This window comes from Sus scrofa, chromosome 1 (assembly GCF_054392235.1).
Source record: "Sus scrofa isolate SSC_HxYL_T2T_F1_AM1 chromosome 1, Sscrofa_HxYL_maternal_Yorkshire_Landrace_v2.0, whole genome shotgun sequence".
NCBI lineage: Eukaryota > Metazoa > Chordata > Mammalia > Artiodactyla > Suidae > Sus > Sus scrofa.
Window position 1 is genome coordinate 67,379,491 of NC_139383.1, and position 22,165 is coordinate 67,401,655.

The 22,165-nt window shown below is 38.0% G+C and overlaps 1 protein-coding gene across 7 annotated transcripts in view; it reads right to left on the minus strand.

Annotated features, from left to right (window-relative positions):
• The window catches only part of SIM1 (SIM bHLH transcription factor 1), an 80,034-nt gene that overhangs the window by 13,325 nt on the left and 44,544 nt on the right, over nt 1-22,165 (minus strand). The window contains exons 11-12 of one of the 7 annotated variants that reach the window (XM_085020956.1): nt 9,030-9,077; nt 3,843-8,404 (exon numbers count right to left, since the gene is read on the minus strand). Of the exons in view, the coding sequence (XP_084877082.1) occupies nt 8,189-8,404; nt 9,030-9,077 (264 nt within the window). The 3' untranslated portion in view covers nt 3,843-8,188. 7 annotated transcript variants of the gene reach the window in all.

Consider the following 22,165-nt stretch of genomic DNA (forward strand, 5'->3'; position numbering starts at 1 on the left):
AAAATTACATTCATGTAAAAACCCATAGAGTATTTTTTAAAAATAGCAGTATTTTTAAAAAATAGCAGTATTTTTCCCTACTTCCAGATCCTCTTTAACTGTTCCCTTTCTTTTTAAAATTATTTTTAATTGTGGTAAAATACACATAACACTGAAGTTTCAATCTTACCCATTTCTGTGTACAATTCAGTGGCATTAAGTACATTCACATTCCTGTATAACCATCACCACCACCCATCTCTGGAACTCTTTATCTTGCTAAACTGACTCTCTGCTTATTGAAGAGTAACTCCCTATTTTCTCCAGCACCTGAAAACCACCAAGCTGCTTTTAGTCCTTCTGATGTCTTCCTGACAGAGGAAAAACAAATGAGCCCCAGAAACCCCAAACCTGGCCTGGTGTTAGGGGTTCCCAGAACCTACCCACCTCAGAGATCTTTCTAAACTCTTATCTAATCATGTCGGGGTTTTTTTGCTTAAAAGCATTGTTTTTCTGCCATCTTTCTGTCTATGCATGGTAATACCATCTATATAAAGCTGAAACTATAGGAAATACAGAGAAATATCCTAATAAGATACTAATATGCCACTCTTAGTATAAGAGAAGTAAAGTAGATTTTTAAAAATAAGAAAAGTTGCCCAAAGATTTAAAAAGCAAAACCATAAATATTATGACTATATATCAAATTTTACATGATGATAATAAAGAATAAACCTCCAGTGTACATGACTTATCATCAAAATTGATTAAATATTAGGTTGCAAAGGAAATCTCAGTAAGTTTCACTACATAGAAATATTATAAACAGCACTCTCTGACCCCTCTGAATAACAAATAAAAATTAAGAACAATATTTAAAAAAAAAACTCTTCCACCTAAAAAAAAAAGCAAAACTGTTAACTCCTGGGGAAGAATTAAAACAGACTAGCACAAATTCAAAAGCTTAACAATACATTGTTAGACAGATTATGGGAAATCAGGCATTCCCTCCCACATATCAGTGGTGGAAATGCAAATTGATACAATCTCTATAGAGGGAATTTGGCAATAGCTAACAAAAACTGCAACTTCCCACTTCTAAGGAACCATTACACCAAGCAATACATATTGAAGTATTAAGGTTTAAGTAAAGAGGCATCCATTGTATGTAGTGAACCTAAGTTTAGGAGGCAAAAATACTGTCCTTGCAACTTTCCTTTCTTTTTTTTTTTTTGTCTTTTGTCTTTTTAGGGCGGCATCCACGGTACATGGAGGTTCCCAGGCTGGGGTCTAATCAGAGCTGTTGCCACCAGCCTATGCCAGAGTCATAGCAACGCCAGATCCACCAGATCCGAGCCTCGTCTGCAACCTACATCACAGCTCATGGCAACGCCGGATCCTTAACCAGCTGAACAAGGCCAGGGATCAAACCTGCAACCTCATGGTTCCTAGTCGGATTTGTTTCAACTCAGCCATGATGGGAACTCTGCAACTTTTCTTTATGTATGAAATCATTTTGAAATAAATATTTTAAAATAAAAAAAACCTATATAGCAAACTTATTTTTATAGAATGATTACAGATAAGGCCATTTTTTTAAAAAAAGACATTTTTCTGAAAAAATAGAGACATTATCTAATAAAGTGATAATTTAATTAAATGCCTTTGTTTTCATTACTTATGATTAATATTTTGTGCATAAAAATGTAATTTAATGCTATCAACTAGAGATTCCAGTAGAAACAGCTCTCAACTCAAATATGGGAGAACCGTGATCTACTATCATCCAATATGACTTGTACAAAAGATCACTTCCCATGGGCTTTGATATTTCCATCTGCAGAATAGGAACAGACTACCTGCATTATAGGATTGTGGGGAAGATCAAATACATAATATGTTTCAAAGTGCTCTTAAAAATGCAAATGTTATAGATATGTGTGTATCATGTAAAGGTCCTTGATTAATGTTTTTCACTTGGGAGGAATAGTTATCATATCACCATCTTTTAAAAATTATTCTTCCCCTAGACTGTATTATCTAGAGGGCATATTTTCGGTCCCATCCTACAAACATATCAGAGATAAAACATCTGTTAAAGGATAAAGAAACCAACATCCCTTATGGAGAAAAGGAACCCTTGTACACTGTTGGTGGGAATGTAAATTGGTGTAGCCGCTAGGAAAAACAGTATGAAATTTCCTTAAAAAACTAAAAATAAAGAACTACCATATGACCTAACAATATCACTCCTGGGTATGTATCTGGAAAAAACAAAAACTCTAATTCGAAAAGATGAGTTCCCACTGTGGCACAATGGATTAAGAATCTGACTGCAGCGGCCCTGGTCACTGCAATGCACAAGTTCGATCCCAGACCTGGAGGGTGGGTTAAAGGATCTGCCATTGCTGCCTCTGTGGCATAAGTCACAGCTGCAGCTCAGATTCAGTTCCTAACCTGGGAACTTCCATTTGCCAGGGTGCAACCATAAAAAAAGATACATGCACCCCAGTGTTCATAGCAGGACTATTTACAATAGGCCAAGATATGGAAACAAAGTGCCCATCAATAGATGATTGATTTAAGAGGATGTGACAATGTATTGTCAAACTTTTGAATTTGTGTTAGTCTGATGACTACGAAATGCTATCTCAGTGTTGTTTTAATTTTCCCCAGGAGTTAATAGTTTTTTTTTCAGGTGGAAAAATATTGTTTTTAATTTCTATTTATTGCTCATCGTGGTCAGAAAGTGCTGTTTATAATATTTCTACGTGGTGAAACTTACTGAAATTTAAGAAAATTTAAGTACAATAGAATACTACTCAGCCATAAAAAGAACGAAATACTGTCATTTGCAGCAACATGGATGGATGTAAAGATTATCATACTCAATGAATTAAGTCGGAGAAAAACAAATATTATATGATATCACTTATATGTGGAATCTTAAAAAATAATGCAAATGAATCCATATGCAAACCAGAAAAAGTCTCAGAGACAGAAAATCACCTTTTTTTTTTTTTTTTTTTTTTTTGGCCTTTTGCCTTTTCTAGGGCCGCTCCTGCGGCATATGGAAGTTCCCAGGCTAGGGATCTAATTGGAGCTGTAGCCACTGGCCTACGCCAGAGCCACAGCAACGCGGGATCCAAGCCGCGTCTGCAACCTACACCACAACTCACTGCAACACCGAATCCTTAACCCACTGAGTGAGGCCAGGGACCGAACCCGCAACCTCACGGTTCCTAGTCGGATTTGTTAATCACTGTGCCACGACGGAAACTCCCAACAGAAAACCATTTTATGGTTACCAAAGGGAGAGGAGAAGGAGAGGGCTAAATTAGGAATATGGGATTAATAGATACAAACTACTATACATAAAACAGATAAGCAACAGGGATTTACTGTATAGCACAGGGAACTGTATTCAATATCTTGTAATAAACTATGATAGAAATAATCTAAAAAATATGTATACATATGTATATATAACTGAATCACTTTGTGTACATCTGAAACCAACGCAATGCTGTAAATCAATTATACTTCAATAAAAATTTTTTAAAAAGAAAGAAAATATCCCACCTACAAAAAGATATCAGGCCACTAGCAAATCTCCTAAACACGAGGGTTTTTTCTTCCAAATGCTCTGATTTTAAAAGTTGAAATGCCCTTTTGTACCAAAGATTCTTATCACTTAAACTTTGACCCAAATATATGTTTTAAGGGTGGAGAGAGAGTGGGACTCATGATAGATTAGAATATATGGCAACCCAGTAAAGGTTCTTCCAGCAATTGTGGACATCTAGACTATTTCCAAAAAACAAAATTATGTTTTAGGAGCCCAAGAATATTTGCTCGTCTTCTTTTGAAAATGTAACAACACTTTCTCCTCTGTTTAAAGCTAAGAAACTAAATGATTCCATTCTCAATTTCAACTAGGTTACATCAAAGATTAAAGAAACTTCACTGAAACTATTTTTTGGTTAATTTTGCTGAAACCTGTTTTTCTTTCTTAGAAAATTTGTTATTATGTGAATACTCTGCACCTTAATTTACCTCTATTTCTTATTTAAAATTTAATTTTCAAAACAGGCTATCATGTTGATAAATTTAAAAATGAGTCAGATGAATAAATAAACATGAAACCAAATGCCACCCACCAAAGATGGCTAAAGCTGACCAGCAAAGAGCTTGGATGCCTGCCAAAAAAAGGATGTCAGTTGACAGCCACACGCCCCAGCTCACCTCTGAGATTGAAGGCTCATGAAAGAATCATTCCTTCTAGAAGAGACTGATACCTCATCTAGTCTCAGTCTAAAGGTCTGAACCATCTGTTGGGGCTTTATATGCATTCAATGGGAACGATTTATAATAATTCATTCTATGATTCATTCTAATATTTATTGAGTACCTATTATTTGCAAGGCAGTGTGCCAAGTGATATGAGAAATACAGCCCTTTTTTCAAGGTGTTCGCAGTAGGAGGGGCATAAATAATGCACAGAACTTTAACACAAGTTGGCAAATGGCAAAGGCCTGAACAAAGAAAAAAACAATAGAGTTTAGGAGTTCAAAGAAGGGAACTCTTACTTTCTTTTAACACTGTAGCTGCTCAGGAAGGGAAAATGAGCTATGGTTAAGAGGCAATTTACCATATGATTTGCAAAGGCTAACTAATGCCTGGAACAACAATAATAGCTAATAGCTGCTATTATCAAACACCTGCTATGCTCTGGTCCCTATACTGATAATGAAATGAGAACTATGAATAGAGACAACACAGCACAAATGGGAGAAAAAATTGTGTATACATGTATGTGTAACTGGGTCCCCATGCCGTACAGTGGGGAAAAAAAAGTATGTTGGGGGAAATAACAATAAAAAATATATAAATAAATAATGCTCACCTCTTAAAATTATCATTAATTCCTTTACTGATGCAGCAAATGAAGCTTAAAAAACAAAAACAAACAAACAAACCCTGCCCCAAGTTCACATGCTTATGAAGTTTGAGAGGAGAGATGCAATTCCAGAGCCATTGCTCTTTCCAGGATCCCGGACTCATCTAGACTTAGGTACTTAGATAACAGAAGCAGCAGTGTCCTATCCACTGAGCAGTAATGGATCTCAGGTCCCCGAGCGTGTTCTTACAAAGGGGGCTTTCTCCAACCTCTACCCTCTAGTAGACCAATTCCACACAGCCTTGGCGATGTCCTCTCAGCCCTGAAGAGCTGTCTCACCACAATCACACCACAGACATCTTCCTTTTGATAATAGTCATCATTCCTGCCTCAACAGCATGTTCCAGACAGGTGCTCTGCATTCATCTGAATGTGGCAGCAACAAGCCAAGTCAGGAAAAATGCCAGATGTTCCCACAATAGATGTTACAGTTATCTATTTTTATTCTGGCAGCTCATTGAGGTTTTTTTTTTATCATTTTTAGCCATAAAATATAGAGAGAGACCCTCTTATGGTAAAGTCCTGTTTTCCATGAAAAACTTTCACTCTATCAGGCCTGAGCAGCTTTCCTCTTGATTTGTGTCTGAACCATGAGAAAAAAATCACAGATGCAGACTGCATTGTACTAAGAACATATGCATGCTTTTAAATCACTTTTATCTTACTTTTTACTAATGTAACCCTGAAACATAAAATATGTCCTTTTTTTTCATTCACTGTTATGGGAAGAACAGATGGTAAAAGGGTTAGATTAAAGTAATACAGCATGTCCATTAAAATAACCCCCACTGCTGGGGATGCTGCCCTCGAAGAGGAGTTGTGTTTACTATAAAGAATGGCTTTGGCTTACACACACTGAAAATTGCCAGGGGTTTTTTCAAGGCTAAACATAAGGGTAAGAGAAAAACTAACGTCAAAATCAAATGCATTTTAAAATGACAATTACACAACTGATTTTGCTAATCTGGGAGGCTGACTGAAAACACTTGCCTGTGATAGTGTAACTAAATAGCAGTCAAATAACAGAGTCGGTTTCCAACTTGAAAAATTTTACTACCTAGAAATCATAACTAAATGAAACTGCTAAGAGGCTACTAAGTAGACAGTATTTGCTACGTTCCTGCACGCCTACTAGTGGTAGGTAGAATTTCTCTGCTGCTATTTCATTTCGAATTTATTGTCTCATTAACCAACAGCAAGAATAATTCTGTAGAGACTATACATGAAGAAACACTAAATATGATGTGATTTCTACACATCTCACAAATATTTAGCATTGGAAAAGAATCCTTATGAAATTTTTCATGAAAAGCAGTTTAATTACATATAGCTCCAAAAGAGCTAAGATTCAGAAAACCTTCAAGAAAAAACTCAAGAGCATATTTTAAAAGAAAATACAAATCAATCTTGAGTCACATTCCAGAGTCAAGATTGGCTTCACTAGCAGAACTGAGCAATAAATATTTCCATTTATACTACAAATAATTAGAAAGCAAATATTAATTCAAAATTCAATTATCAAAAAAACTTAAATATTTTGGCCCATTCTCCTCTTATTTTAGTAAATGGTATAAATTGTTAGCTTCTCAAATCAATTTTTAAGAATGGCTCCACAAGATTTTCACTCATTATTTTTTGGATTTGCCCCACTTATAATGTTATTTATTGTGGCATTATTTTTAGCTTTCACCCAATTTTGTTATTAGCTCAAAGAACATTTTGGTGAGAAATCTTTCATACCTGTAGGTTCCCGATATAGTTCATAAAGTAGAAACATGGGAAGTTTTTTAATATGCCTCAAATGTGTTTTGAAATGTTATGGGCCTTCCCTTAATCCACCCCCCACAGTTACAAAAATGTTCCTGGGATTTGTTTCACTCATTTTTCTCACAGAAAGTAACCATAGTCGACATCTCATTAGCTGTCAGGGTGATGTGCAGCTGGAAGGGAATCAGCACTCAGAACCAGAGGCTGGGTTTCCTCCGGTGTAATTCTATAAGGAATCTCCTATAGGGTTCCATATGGAGAGAGCTGTTCCCAACCATGAAATCCACAATCCACATCCTTTGTAAATCCAAAGGTAAAGTCCTAAAGGCTGGCAGGCATCTTCACTGCACTGAAGATTTTAAACAGTAATAAACATTTAATTTAGCCCTTTAGTGTTCTGGCATACACAGCTGTACATAATCAAGAATATCCCAACTTGCCTAGATAATACAGAAAGGCCTCTATCCCATGGGATAGATCCTGGGTTTCCAGGACCGGTAGCACTAGTTTAATGGTAATCTTCTTCCATGATGGGCTTTGAGCATGAGCCAGAACCACTTCCATCTTTTCACTGATACTCTGACTCACTCTCTGATTTTTCACATATAAGTGGCAGATTAGATGGGCTTGAATTAGATGGGTGCAGGTGGTGCCACCTGCTCCAAGCCCTTACTACAGCTTTGTCTGGTCTTCCATTGGTTTTTTTCCGATCTGAACAAAGCTGCTCTTGGCAGTGTCCTAGAACTGGGCCAACAGATTGGCCGGCATATTACCAGCCTTCTGCATGCTGAAAGAGATCGATCAGATTTATAATTTTGTTAAAAAGAAATTGAAATTTGAAGGCCCTTTACTGACTTAATTTCGAATGATTATCTGTAAATAGAAGAATGGATCTACCTTTTCATCTTCTAAGCCAAGCACATTAAAACAATGAGGAAAACTAAAAGAGCATAAACTATCTATTAAACAATATACATCCAGACCTTGATCTTCCAGGAAAATACTGCAATTCAGTGCACCACAACACGCATAATGGAGTTTCCTAAAAATCTTTGAAAGATGAAAGACTTAAAGATATCTAAATTTCTTAGACAAAGGTATCAAAATCCAGCTTTCTTAACCCTATAAAGTTCCCATTATGAGTGGGTCAAATTCCACCAAGAACTGTCAAATAACACATTTGCTCTCTTTAATTTCACTATGTCATTTTATGAAAATTTGTTTTTATAGGTTTGTTAAAATAAATTTCCCTGGGCACATTTTGATGCTGGATTCAGCCATTCCTCTCTTCTCTTCTGGTCAGCTGTGGAGCAGAATCGCAAATTCCAGCCATCATTTCCATTAAGCCAGAAGCAGGGGCTTTGCATTTGATTTAGCACAGCTGCTTTGCCCGCTGCCCAATTTCTTTTTTGACACTAACTCTCCCCTAGATACAAACCATCCACATTATGAAATAGAGATGTGTTTAACAAGAATTATGACTTACAGCCAGGGATCTGTGGTGGTGAGAAGTGGGCTGCAGCTGTGTTTTGGTGGGTGGGTGTAGGGCTTAAGAAGCTCAGCAGGAAAGGTGTCCTTGGGGCGAGTACACAGCAGACCACGTCTCTGTGGGGTGGTTGGAGGTGGCCAGCAGAGGCAAAGATATAGCTTGGGCCGACCGTGGAGATGAGACTTCATACTATATTCAACACAGGGCCTCTGTAGGTGTTTAAGTCAGGGCAGGGGGCGGGAGAGGGGGGCGACATGATGAAAATGATATTTCAGGAAGCTTAATCTGGCAGCAACAATCAAGACTAAAAGAATAGGAGGCTGATGAAGCAATCTAAAAGTCATGTCCTGTTCCAAAGAGCCTAGAGCTGGACAAAGACAATGGCGATTGGATAGACGAGCAGCTAAATGTCAAGAAGCATCATGAAGGAACATGACCCTCACAAGACTTTTTGTGTCCAAAGATCAAAATGCAAACAAAGAAACCAAAATTTTAAGAGACTTTTCCCTTTCTTATGGAAGAAATCTATACATCCTAGAGTATAACACTACAAAAGGTACAGCACCAAAAATGCACACAGATTATTAAAGGAGTAAGAGAGTGATCGGGAAAGTGTCTATTGATAATGGGAAGTGGGCATGGAACTAGGGATGAGCCCATAACAACGACAGGTCCTGGAGATGGAAAACCGACCAAATGGCATTTCTTGTACAGACACTCATGTCAAGGCAATTATTTTGTAACCAAAATGCACACAGAGAAAATGCCAGTTGTCACATCTCTCCATCGTTGTGCTGGAGATGACAGGAAAGACTTGGAGACCAGGAAGCCTACCTCAGGACAGGATGTGCATGGTTCTGAGTGCTTGTTCCAAGCTTTACTCTTTAAAAAAAAAAAAAAATTATTGGAATAGAGTTGACTTGCAATATTGTGTTAGTTTCAGGTGTCCAGCAAAGTGATTCAGTTATAAATATACATATATCCATTATTTTCCAGATTATTTTCCCATATAGGTTATTACAGAATATTGCGTAGAGTTCTAAAAGCTTCTGGATTCCACCACATCTAATTCCTCCTCAGCGGTAGGTATTTGATTTTTACGGCAGAATTTTGCATTTGTGAAACCATCCCTATGTTGTTTTGCATGTGTATCTTTTACCCCTTTATGTAGATTATAAATTCCATAGTAGTAAAATATTTTCTCTCTTTAGTGGTTTTTATGTCTCCAGAGGCAACTAACATATTTTTTTTTTCTCTTTTGGCCACACCCACGATGTAAGTTCCCAGGACCAGGGATCCAATCTGAGCTAGAGCTGCAACCTATGCCACAGCTGCAGCAACACCAGATCCTTAACACACTGCACTACAGTGGGACTCTTATCCACATACTTACTTAACATATTTATTTATCCATTCATTCATTTCATTAACATTTAGTGAGTGAATGTGTGGAGGACAATGTACTACATGCTGGGGTGAGGTGGGAGCTGGGTATTAAGTGGATATGGTTACTACTTTCTAAGACATTATTGTCCAAGAGAGGAGATCTGACATATTTAGAAGGCAGTAGAAGATAGATTATTCTAAAGGCCCAAAGGAGAAATATAACTCAGTTATATTTCATAAAAGAAGTAGCATTCCATTCAGGCCTTAGAAGATAGGCGGAATTTTGAAAAATTGAGGCAATGTAGGCAGAAATAAATGCTAAGCACAAGCATGGAGGTAGGAAAGGACAAGGCCTTCAGCAAAGAGTGAGCAAAGAAGTCTGGCTGAATCATGAGGTTCAGGTAATTTAGGACCCACTTATAGGTGACCTTGAGTGACAGCTAGGACTGTGGCAAGTCTCCAAATACTAACATGATCAGTGATCTTTTAAGGTCAATCTGGGAAGCAGAGAAGACTGGAGAGGAAAATTTCCCAAAGTGGAGAGAAAATTAAAATGCATTGCAGTCCTCCAGATTAAGGAAGCTCCTGGGACATGGGCAATGGAGAAAGAAGGGTAAATGGGTGACGGGGGTGGGGGGGGCGGGGCGGAGAGCACAACTGGGAGATGGAGCATGAGTCTGGTCCTTGAGGGAGCACCCAAGGGCTTCAGGGTTTTATTAACTTTCAAGCTGCAACTACTCTGTAAACCTTGCAAACCAGAACAAATTTGAACATGCTAGAAACTCCCCATGGCACAGAAGTCTCTAAGCCTAGAAGCCATTGGTTCTCTCACTGTCAGTCCAGTGCTGGAAGGGCAGGTGAGCCCTCAACACACACACAACCACAGCTGCCACCACTGCCACTGCAGGCTTTTATCACAGACACACTATGCTATGTTTCAATTACCTGTTTGCATGTCTCTCTCCCCCACTGAAGCTGTAAGCCCCCTGGGGGATGGCTGTGGACCCAGGTCATCTCATCTCACCACTGCTTCTTTACCAACCTATCTTATCACCTTCACCTTGGTGGGGTCCTCCATCAATTCATTCACCAACTCAGTCAATACGTCCTAAGGGCTTTCGGTGCCCAAAGCAATCTGTAATCAAGAGCAGCATCTCCCGTCCTCATGGATCTTAGGGTCCCCATTTACTGCCCCCAAAGTTTCCTCTTTTCATCTTCTCATTTTTGCAAAGTCTCCTTCCAGTTCCCTCATTTATGCCACTGTTTCTCATTTTTTCTTCTCATTAGTCTTTTCTTATTCAATAAAGTCCTGCTGCCCAACTTATAAATCTAGCATGATTAAACACAGCCATCTGTTTATTTAAATTTTTGTGAGATTTGTTATCATTAGATTCTCACTATTAGGAATGCCTTTTACATGATATATTATTACAATATATTGTATGTTCTAGTAAACACCAATGAAACAGTATATTTAAGATGCTGTTAATGCAAACTATTACATTTAGAATGGATAAACAACAAGGTCCTACCGTATAGCCCAGGGAACTATATCTAATCTCGCGGGGTAGACCATGATGGAAAATAATATTGTAAAAAGGAAATATATATATGGGTTACTTTGCTGTACAGCAGAAATTGGCACAACATGGTAAACCAACTGTAATTTAATTTAAAAAAATTAAAAAATATTTTCCCACTTGAGTAAGCTACTTAGCAAAAAAGTATATCATCCTATGGCCCTATTTCTAATTCCACACACCTAGTTTATCTACCATAAATACCTACCTTACCTTTACCATTGTATTATACCATGATGCTCCCAAGTGTGAAAGACAAAGAAGTTCCCTATAATGGCAGGTAGACTGTCCTAGAAACAACCACTTTTGCCTAGCACCATTGTCATTTCCACCTATCTTATCACCCATTCTATTATATCTCCTAAAATGTCACCTTTCTCTGCAGATGCCCATAATCAGACCATTCCTTTACCCTGCACATTCCCTTAGCAAATATGTGTGTGCTTTATAGCAGACTTCACTGGCCTACACATAAGGCCCAAGGTTCCTCCTGAAACCCATGTGCTGAGTGAGGATAAGGAAGCAGGGTATTCATAGGTAAATGTGAGAGAATAAAGAAGCTGATTTGATTAGTGGGGAAGCAAATGCCGTGTCTACCCCACCCCCAACCAGATACCAAGGGGATGAAAAGGCAGATGCTAGACCTAGAGGTCCCATGAACAACCACATCTTACAATTCCTCTCTGAAATGTTAGTCTTGCCTCTCCAGTGAGACCAGGGACATGGACAAGATTCCTCAAAGACCTACCTTTAGCATTTTAGTGCACATAGCAGATATTTAAATGCAAGAGTTAGATATTTAAATGCAAGATATTTAAATCAAAGTACAAATCTGTAACACAGAGGCCTCATCTTACTGAGCAAAGTGTTTTCTAAAATAATACTCAGAGGGATCTCCGGTTGCAGCGCAGTGGAAATGAACATGACTAATATCCATGAGGATGCAGGTTCAATCCCTGGCCTTGCTCACTGGATAAAGGATCCAGCGTTGCTGTGGTGTAGGTAGCAGATGTAGCTCGGATCCTGAGTTGCTGTGGCTGTGGCTATGGCACAGGCCTGCAGCTGTAGCTCCAATTCACCCCCTAGCCTGGAAACTTCCATGGCCTCGAGTGCAGACCTAAAAAGCAAAAAATAATAATAATAATAATAATACTCAGAATATCACTTATGAAGACAATCTAAAAAGACCATAAAGGTCCACTTCAATAATCTGATATTTCTATAGAAGAAGAGACATCTGAAGTTTAGACATGGCCAGAAAATATAAACAAGTCTGTATACTATAATAATTTCTGAGAAAATAACCTTACTTTTTTCAAGATACACTAAAATTTTTGCTGTTGCCGATGGTCAAGTATTACATGTAACATATAAAACATGAAATAAAGGGATGTGTACCTTGGTAATTATAAAAGTACATGCACCCCAATGTACATTGCAGCACTGTTTATGATAGCCAAGACATGGAAACAACCTAAATGTCATTAGAGAGAAGAACAGATTAAGAAGATTGTACATATGTAGAGTGGACTATTGCTTGGCCAAAAAAAGAACAAAATAATGCCATTTGCAGCAACAAGGATGGAGTCACAGATTACCATATTAAATGAGGCAAATATTATATGGTATCACTAATATGTGAAATCAGAGTTCCCGTCGTGACGCAATGGTTAATGAATCAGACTAGGAACCATGAGGTTGCGGGTTCGGTCCCTGCCCTTGCTCAGTGGGTTAACGATCCAGCATTGCCGTGAGCTGTGGTGTAGATTGCAGACATGGCTCGGATCCCGCGTTGCTGTGGCTCTGGCGTAGGCTGGTGGCTACAGCTCCGATTGGACCCCTTGCCTGGGAACCTCCATATACCGCGGAAGCAGCCCAAGAAATAACAAAAAAAAAAAAAGACTAATATGTGAAATCCAATAAGAAATGATACGAACAAATTCAAAGATTTTGAAACTGGATGAGATTAAGATGGCAGAATAGAAGGACTGGAACTCAACTTCTCTCCTAAAAACAACAAAATTTACAACCAAATGCTGAGCTATCTTCAACCAAATGGACCAGAAACCTTAAAAAAGATATCCTATCACAGAAGACAAAAAGGAGGCCACTTCAAGAGGTAGGAGGGGCGATTACTTGATATAAACACTCCATACCTCCTGGGTGGGAAGCCCCACAGATCGGAAACTAACTGTTCACAGAGACTCACCTATAGGAGTGAGAGCTCTGAGCCCCACATCAAATTCTCACGTGTGGGGATCTGGCACAGGGAGAAAGAGCCCCAGAGCATCTGGCAATGAAGGCCAGAGGGGCTTGTGCGCAAGAGCTCCATGGGACTGGGGGAAACGGAGACCCCATTCTTAAAAGGCGCACACAGATTTTCACATGCACTGGGTCCCAGGGCAAAGCAAAGTCTCCAAGGGAATCTGGGTCAAACCTGACCTCAGTTCTTGGAGGACATCCTGGAAAAACAGGAGTGAATGTGGCTTGTTGTGAGGGAAGGACATTGAAAGCAAAGCTCTCGGGAATATTCAGCAGCAGTGCCTTTCTCTGGAGGTGGCCATTTTGAGAAAATCTGGCCCCATCCATCAGTGCTGAGAAGCCCCAGGGCAAAGAACAATCCAGGTGAGATCACAGCCCTGTGCATCAGTAAACAGACTGCCTAAAGACCCCTCAGGCACACAGCCTACTCTAGTCCCATGCAGAGACTAAGCCCCACCCACCAGAGGGATTAGAATCACCTCCACCTACCAGTGGGCAGGCATCAGCCCCTCCCATCAGGAAGGCTACATAAAGTCCCCATACTAACCTTAGCCACAGGGGGTCAGACACCAGAAGTAAGAGAGGCTACAACTCTATTGACTGCAAAAAGGACACCACATCAAAAATCTATAAAAATGAAAAGACAGTGAACTATAACTCAGATGAGGGAGAAAGAAAAAAAACCAGAATATCAGTTAAGTGATGAGGAGATTCTCAGCCTCCAGGAAAAATACTTTAGACTGTTGATGCTGAAGATGACGCAAGACATTGGAAATAAACTGGAGGCAAAGATGGATAACTTACAGGAAACACTGAGCAAAGAGATACAAGATATAAAACTTAAGCAAGAAGAGATGCAAAATATAATAACTGAAGTAAAAAATTCATCAGAAGCAGCCAACAGCAGAATACAGGAGGCAGAAGAACAAATAAGCAAGGTGGAAGACAGATTAGTGGAAATTATGGACACAGAACAGAAAAGAGAAAAAAGATTGAAAACAAATGAAGAGAGTCTCAGAGAACTCTGGGACAATGTTAAATGCACCAACATCCATATCATAGGGATGCCCAAAGGAGAACAGAGAAGGGGACAGGAAAAATATTCCAAGAGATAATAGCCAAAAACTTCCTTATCATGGGAAAGGAACCACCCACTCAAATCCAGGAAGCACAACAAGTACCATATAAATAAACCCAAGGAGGAATAACCTGAGACATATATTAATCAAACTGACCAAAATTAAAGACAAAGAGAAAATATTGAATGCAGCTAGGGAAAAGATAATAATATACAAGGGAACCCCAATAAGGTTATCGGTAGATTTTTCAGCAGAAACTCTGCAGGCCAGAAGGGAGTGGCATGATATGCTTAACATGATGAAAGGAAAAAACCTCCAACAAAGATTACTTTACCCAGGAAGGCTCTCCTTCAGATTTGAAGGAGAAATCAAAAGCTTTACAGATTAAGCAAAAGCTGAGAGAATTCAGCAACACTAAACCAGCTTTACCACAAATACTAAATGAACTTCTCTAGGCAGAAAAGAAAAGGGCACAACCAGAAACAAAAATACCACAAATAACAAGGCTCACCAGTAAAGGTATATATACAGTAAAGACATGAAAACATCCATACACAATTATGCCACAAAAATCAGAAATTGTGAGAAGAGGAGGTTACAAATGTAGGACACAGGAGATGCACTTGCAATTAAGAGAACAACAACTTAAAACATTCTCGTATATGTATACAGTCTCATATCAAAACTTCGGAATAACTGCTAACCAAAAATCTAAATTGATACACAAAAAAATAAGAAAAATCAACTCAAATACAACACTAAAGATAGTTATCAAATCACAAGAGGAGAGAACAAGGGAAGGGAAGAAAAAGAGCAACAAAAACAAATCCAAAGCAATTAATAAAATGGCAATAAGAACATACATATCAATAATTACCTTAAATGTGAATGGACTAAACGCCCCAACCAAAAGACATAGACTGGCTGAATGGATACAAAAACAAGATCCATATATATGCTGTCTTCAAGAGACCCACTTCACTCCTAGGGACACATACAAATTGAAAGTGAGAGGTAGAAGAAAATATTCCATGTAAAATAGGAATCAAACGAAAGCTGGAGTAGCAATACTCATACAGACAAAATAAACATTAAAAGGAAGAAATTTTAAAGGATGAGGAAGGTCACTACCTAATGAACAAAGGATCAATCCAAGAATAAGATATAACAATTTTAAATATCTATGCACCCAACATAGGGTGCACCACAATATATAAGGCAACTGCTAACAACCTTAAAAGGACAAATCAACAATAACACAATCATAGTGGGGGACTTTAACACCCCACTTACAGCAATGGACAGATCATCCAGACAGAAAATCAGTAAAGAAACACAGGCCCTGAATGAAGCATTAAACCAGATGGACTTAATAGATATTCATACGACATTTCATCCAAAAGCAGCAGAATACACATTCTTCTCAAGTGCACATGGAACATTCTCTAAGATTGATCATATCCTGGGCTACAAATCAAACCTCAGTACCTTTAAGAAAATCGAAATCATATCAAGCATCTTTTCTGACCATAGCACTATACCACTGGAAATCAACAACAAGAAAAAAACTGCAAAAAACACAAACTCGTGGAGACTAAACAACATGCTACTAAACAACCAATGGATCACTGAAGAAATCAAAGAGGAAATTAAAAAATACCTAGAAGCAAACGACAACAAAGAGACGACATTCCAAAACCTATGGATGCAGCAAAAGCTGTTCTAAGAGGAAAGTTTATAGCAATACAAGCCCACCTCAGGAAACAAGAAAAAGCTCAAATAATCAACCTAACTTTACATCTAAAGCAGCTAGAGAGAGAAGAACAGACAAGACCTAAAGTTAGTAGAAGGAAAGAAATCATACAGATCAGAGCAGAAATCAATGAAATAGAAACAAAGAAAACCCTAGAAAAGATCAATGAAATGAAAATCTGGTTCTTTGAAAAGATCAACAAAATTGATACACCCTAGCCAGACTTATCAAGCAAAAAAGAGAGAGGACTCAAATCAATAAAATTAGAAATGAAAAAGGAGAAGTAACAATGGACATCACAGAAATACAAAGGATCATAAGAGACTATATATGCAACTATATGCCAATAAAACAGAAAACCTGGAAGAAATGGACAAATTCTTAGAAAAGTACAATCTTCCAAGACTAAGTCAAAATGAAATAGAAAAGATGAATGGACCCATCACAAGTACTGAAATTGAAATCATGACTAAAAAACTTCCAACAAACAAAAGTCCAGGACCAGATGCCTTCACAGGTGAATTCTATCAAACATTTAGAGAAGAGCTAACACTTCTCCTTCTGAAATTATTCCAAAAGTTCACAGAGGAAGGGACACTCCCAAAATCATTTTATGAGGCTGCCATCACCCTGATACCAAAACCAGACAGAGATACCTCAAGAAAAGAAAACTACAGGCCTATTTCACTGATGAACATCAATGCAAAAATCCTCAACAAAATACTAGCAAACCACATCCAACAATATGTTAAAAGGATTGTATGTCATGATCAAGTGGGATTTATCCCAGGGATGCAAGGGTTCTTCAAAATGCACAAATCCATCAGTGTGATACACCACATTAACAAACTGAAGAATAAAAACCATTATGATCCTCTCAATAGACGCAGAAAAAGCCTTTGACAAAATCCAACACCCATTTCTGATAAAAACCCTTCAGAAAGTGGGCATAGAGGGAACCTACCTCAATATAATAAAGGCCATACAAGACAAACCCACAGCGAACATCATTCTCAATGGTGAAAAGCTGAAAGAATTCCCACTGAGATCTGGAACAAGACAAGGATGTCCACTCTTGCACTACTATTCAACATAGTTTTGGAAGTCCTAGCCACAGCAATCAGAGAAGTAAAAGAAATAAAAGGAATCCAAATTGGAAAGGAAGAAGTAAAACTATCACTATGTGCAGATGACATGATACTATACCTAGAGAATCCTAAAGAATCTACCAGAAAACTGTTAGAGCTCATCCATGAATTTGGCAAAGTTGCAGGATACAAAATTAACAGAGAGAAATCAATGGCATTTCTGTATACTAACAATGAAGGATCAGAAAGAGAAATTAGGGAAGCAATCCCATTTACTACTGCATCCAAAAGAATAAAATATGTAGGAGTAAACCTACCCAAAGAGACAAAAGACCTGTACTCTGAAAACTATAAGATACTGATGAAAGAAATCAAAGATGACAGAAATAGATGGAAAGACATACCATGCTCTTGGATTGGAAGAGTCAATATTATCCAAATGACTATACTACCTAAGGCAATATACAGATTCAATGCAATCCCTATCAAATTACCAAGGACATTCTTCACAGAACTCCAACAAAATATTTTAATGTGTGTTTGGAAGCACAAAAGACCCAGAATAAACAAAGACATCCTGAAAAAGAAAAATGGAGCTGGAGGAATCAGGCTCCCTGACTTAAGACTATACTACAAAGCAACAATCATCAAAACTGTATGGTACTGGCACAAAGACAAAAATACAGATCAGTGGAACAGGATAGAAAGCCCAGAATTCAACCCACGTGCCTACAGCCAACTCATCTATGGCAAAGGAAGCAAGAATATACAATGGAGAAAGGACAGCTTGTTCAATAAGTGGTGCTGGGAAAACTGGACAGCCACATGTAAAAGAATGAATTTAGAACACTCCCTAATACCATACACAAAAATAAACTCAACATGGATTAAAGACCTAGATATAAGACCAGATACTATAAAAATCTTAGAGGAAAACATAGGCCAAACACTCTCTGACATAAACGACAGCAACATCTTCTCAGGTCCACCTCTTAGAGTAATAACAGTAAAAACAAAAATGAACAAATGGGACTTAAAAGTTTTTCCACAGCAAAGGAAACCTCAAACAAAACAAAAAGACAACCCACAGAATGGGAGAACATATTTGCAAATGAATCGACTGACAAGGGATTGATCTCCAAAATTTATAAACACCACCTACTGCTCAATACCAAAAATACACAACCCCATCAAAAAATGGGCAGAAGATCTAAACAGACAGTTCTCCAAAGAAGACATACAGATGGCCAAGAAACACATGAAATGATGTTCAACATCACTCATTGTTAGAGAAATGCAAATCAAAACCATTCTGAGGTACCACCTTACACCAGCCAGAATGGCCATCATCAAAAAGTCGACAAACAATAAGTTCTGGAGAGGGTGTGGAGAAAAAGGAACCCTATCACACTGTTGGTGGGATTGTAAATTGGTGCAACCACTGTGGAAAATAGTATGGAGATTCCTCAGGAAACTAAACATAGAACTACGATTTGATCTAGCAGTCCCACCCCTGGGCATCTATCCAGAGAAAACCATGACTGACAAAGACACATGTACTCTGATGTTCACTGAAGCACTCTTTTCAATAGCCAAGACATGGAAATAACCTAAATGTCCATCGACAGAGGACGGGATCAATAAGTTGTGGTACATATACACAGTAGACTATTACTCAGCCATTAAAAGGAACAAAATACTGGCATTTTTAGCAACATGCATGGACCTAGAAACTATCATGCTAAGTGAGGTCAGCCATACAATGAGACCCCAACATCCAATGCTTTCACTGACATGTGGAATCTGAAAAAAGGACAGACTGAACTTCTTTGCAGAACAGATGCTGACTCACAGACATTGGAAAACTTATGGTTTCCAAAGGAGACAGTTTGGGTGGTGGGGGGATGTGCTTGGGTTATGGGATGGAAATCCTATAAAACTGGATTGTGATGATCATTGTACAACCATAAATGTAATAAATTCATTGAGTAATTTAAAAATAAATAAATAAATAAAGCCATTACATGTTTGATGATAATCATTCCCATGGATACTGTAAATTACATTTTCTTAGGAAAACACATGGTCTTGCATTTTAATGCTCTATTTACTGCATAATTGATTTCAAAGCTAAGAAATGTGAGGCTAAAAGTGGACAGGCTTCTAGAAGGAAGGAATCCCATGGTCAGGACAGCATAAGACCAAAAAAAAAATTTTTTTTGAAACTAAACTATGGTTACCAAAAGGGGAAACTGGGGGCAGGGATGGATTGGGAGGTGGGGAATGGCATATACACACTGGTATATACAAAATTGATCCATAACAAAAACCTACTATATAGCTCAGTGGAATCTATTCAATACTCTATGGTAGCCTATATGGGGAAAGAATCTGAAAAAGAATAAATGTATATGTATATGTACTGCTGATTAACTTTGCTGTACACCTGAAACTAACACGACATTGTAAGACAGCTATAGTCCAATAAAATTTATTTAAGAAAAAATAATAATATGTGTAAGGGAAAACTATGCTTGATAAATTCTTAGTCCTTCTTTTCTCTATAGCTTAAAAAGTCAGCATAGCAGCCACTGATGTTTTTGGTTTTGGGGGAGTTTTGTGGGGTTTTTTTTTTTTGAGACCAAAAATAAACTAACTTTGCAGGAAGAGTTTCTACCTTCACCTAAAGGAAGCTAGACTGCCAGCAGTGAATATTAAGAGGATTCTGTGGGATTATTTAAAGTAACAGATGTGGAGTTAAACCTGCAAGTGTTACAGTGTATCTGGAACAAGTGACTAAACACTTTCAGATTTCAGAAGCATACATGGTTTTATGCACGCAGTGTTATTACAGAATTATATAGAGGATTGGTTATTACTGACAGGGGGAAAAGCAAGAGGAGGGAAGAATGATGCAATAAAACAGGAGGGCACCCACTGTTGCTAATAAACGTAACAATCATAAACATACCAAGAGGAGAGGTTTAAAAGGAAACTGGAATCAGGAGGCAATTTAGTCATGACTGACATGGCTAAACTATGACAAGAAAACTTCCAGCTGTATTAGAATAGCCATGACAAGTTCCCTAAAAACAGGTGAAAAATACACCAGCGATCTCTGCGAGCAATGACTAGAGATGAGGTCTGAAAAATACATTCTATAAACTCAATACTTCTAATTTGACAGAACTGTGAAAAAATAAGCTGCTATTTTCATGAATATAAACACAATAACAATAAAATACAACTGTTATAATGGTAAGATGGCTCTAGAGCAGCGCAGAAGCTGCCTGCAGAGTCTTTGGTCTATAATATTTCTCACAACCATTTTCCCAGCACCATTCAAAATAATTCTGTTTTGACCTCTCTTGTCCTGAGTAATACATAGAGGTACAAAGGTGATTGAGTCATTCATTAAGTGACTATAATATAATCAAGACTAAAATCATTCCAAGGGCATCTTGTACCAGGAGGGGAGCTGAAAGTTCATCTACTACTGCAGACAAACTGGGTGGTGGCAGTGAATTACAATTTGTGCATGTCTCATTGCCTAAATAACTCCAGAAAGCAGCATTGCTGTTTGCATTCATCAGACATCTGTTAGAAATTTCTAGATATGCCTAATACATCTAGAGCAAAGAGCCTAACAATATTGATAGAATCACTAAATTACCATTTTCAAAACAAATAAAAGGCACCAGCCATTATCCTATGAGTTCAGTGTTGCTCTGGAAATGGCCTCTTGAAAAATCTGATGAGAATCTGCCTGCTAAAAATATGTAAACATGGAAATAATAAAAAAAAATCTTCTCTTTATTTTTGAGACGAGGCAGAAGTATTTAAAGTTAAATGCCATTAAGAAGCTTGATCATTCAGTAAATAAAAATCATTTATTATGTGTCTATTAATATATAAAGGGAAATTCAGTACAAGTGTGTCATTAACTACAAAATGTGAGCTTTCCAATATAATTTCAAAATAAACCTATAATGATCAAAGTACATCTCTACTGAGAAGAGGTACAAGCAGCCAAGGATAAAAACAATTTTATCCATCCTTCTTCTACAATGACTTTTACTTCGGTTGAGAACATTCCCATACTCACACCAGGACTATTAAAATGACTCTCCTGAGTAGTTTGCCTTGCTTCAACCACTTTCATGCTCTCATTTCCTGTTCAAAATCTGTACTGGTTTTCTGAAAAACAAAATCTAAAATCCTTGGCCTCATAGATCTTTGGTACCAATCAATGAATTGCTTCCAAACATAAAACCCCTTGTCCTTACACACAGGGACCTATCCTTCCCCTCTTCACCCCCAGGCCCACTCACACTGACAGTGCATTCCTACATCTCCTCACAGACTTGGTCTTTCTGAAGTGTACTCTCCTCTCCGTTATGTGCACATGCCTGAAACCTACCCTCAAGGCCAGGTCACCCACAACACCCTCCCCAGTCATCCAGGCTGACACCACTCTTAAAGCCTTTTGAATATATCATCTCCTACACACTCCTTATCCTGGTATATAATTTATTCCAACTGTACTGCAACACTTAAGGGCATTTCTTATACCACTTCTTTATATTCTAGCATCTTCTCCCCAACCCTTACCTTCATTTACCACAATGGCCAGCATAGCATCTTTCTGATGCAGATGCTCAGCTGGCCTCACTGAGTCAAAGACACATAATAACAATGATGTAAGAAAATTGAAAACTAAGCATTCCTTAATAACATAAGGACATTTTGGACCAAGTAAGACTTTTGAGAAGCTAATTTTTTTCTTTAAAATTTGTGAGGATTTAGAATCCAAAATGATGGT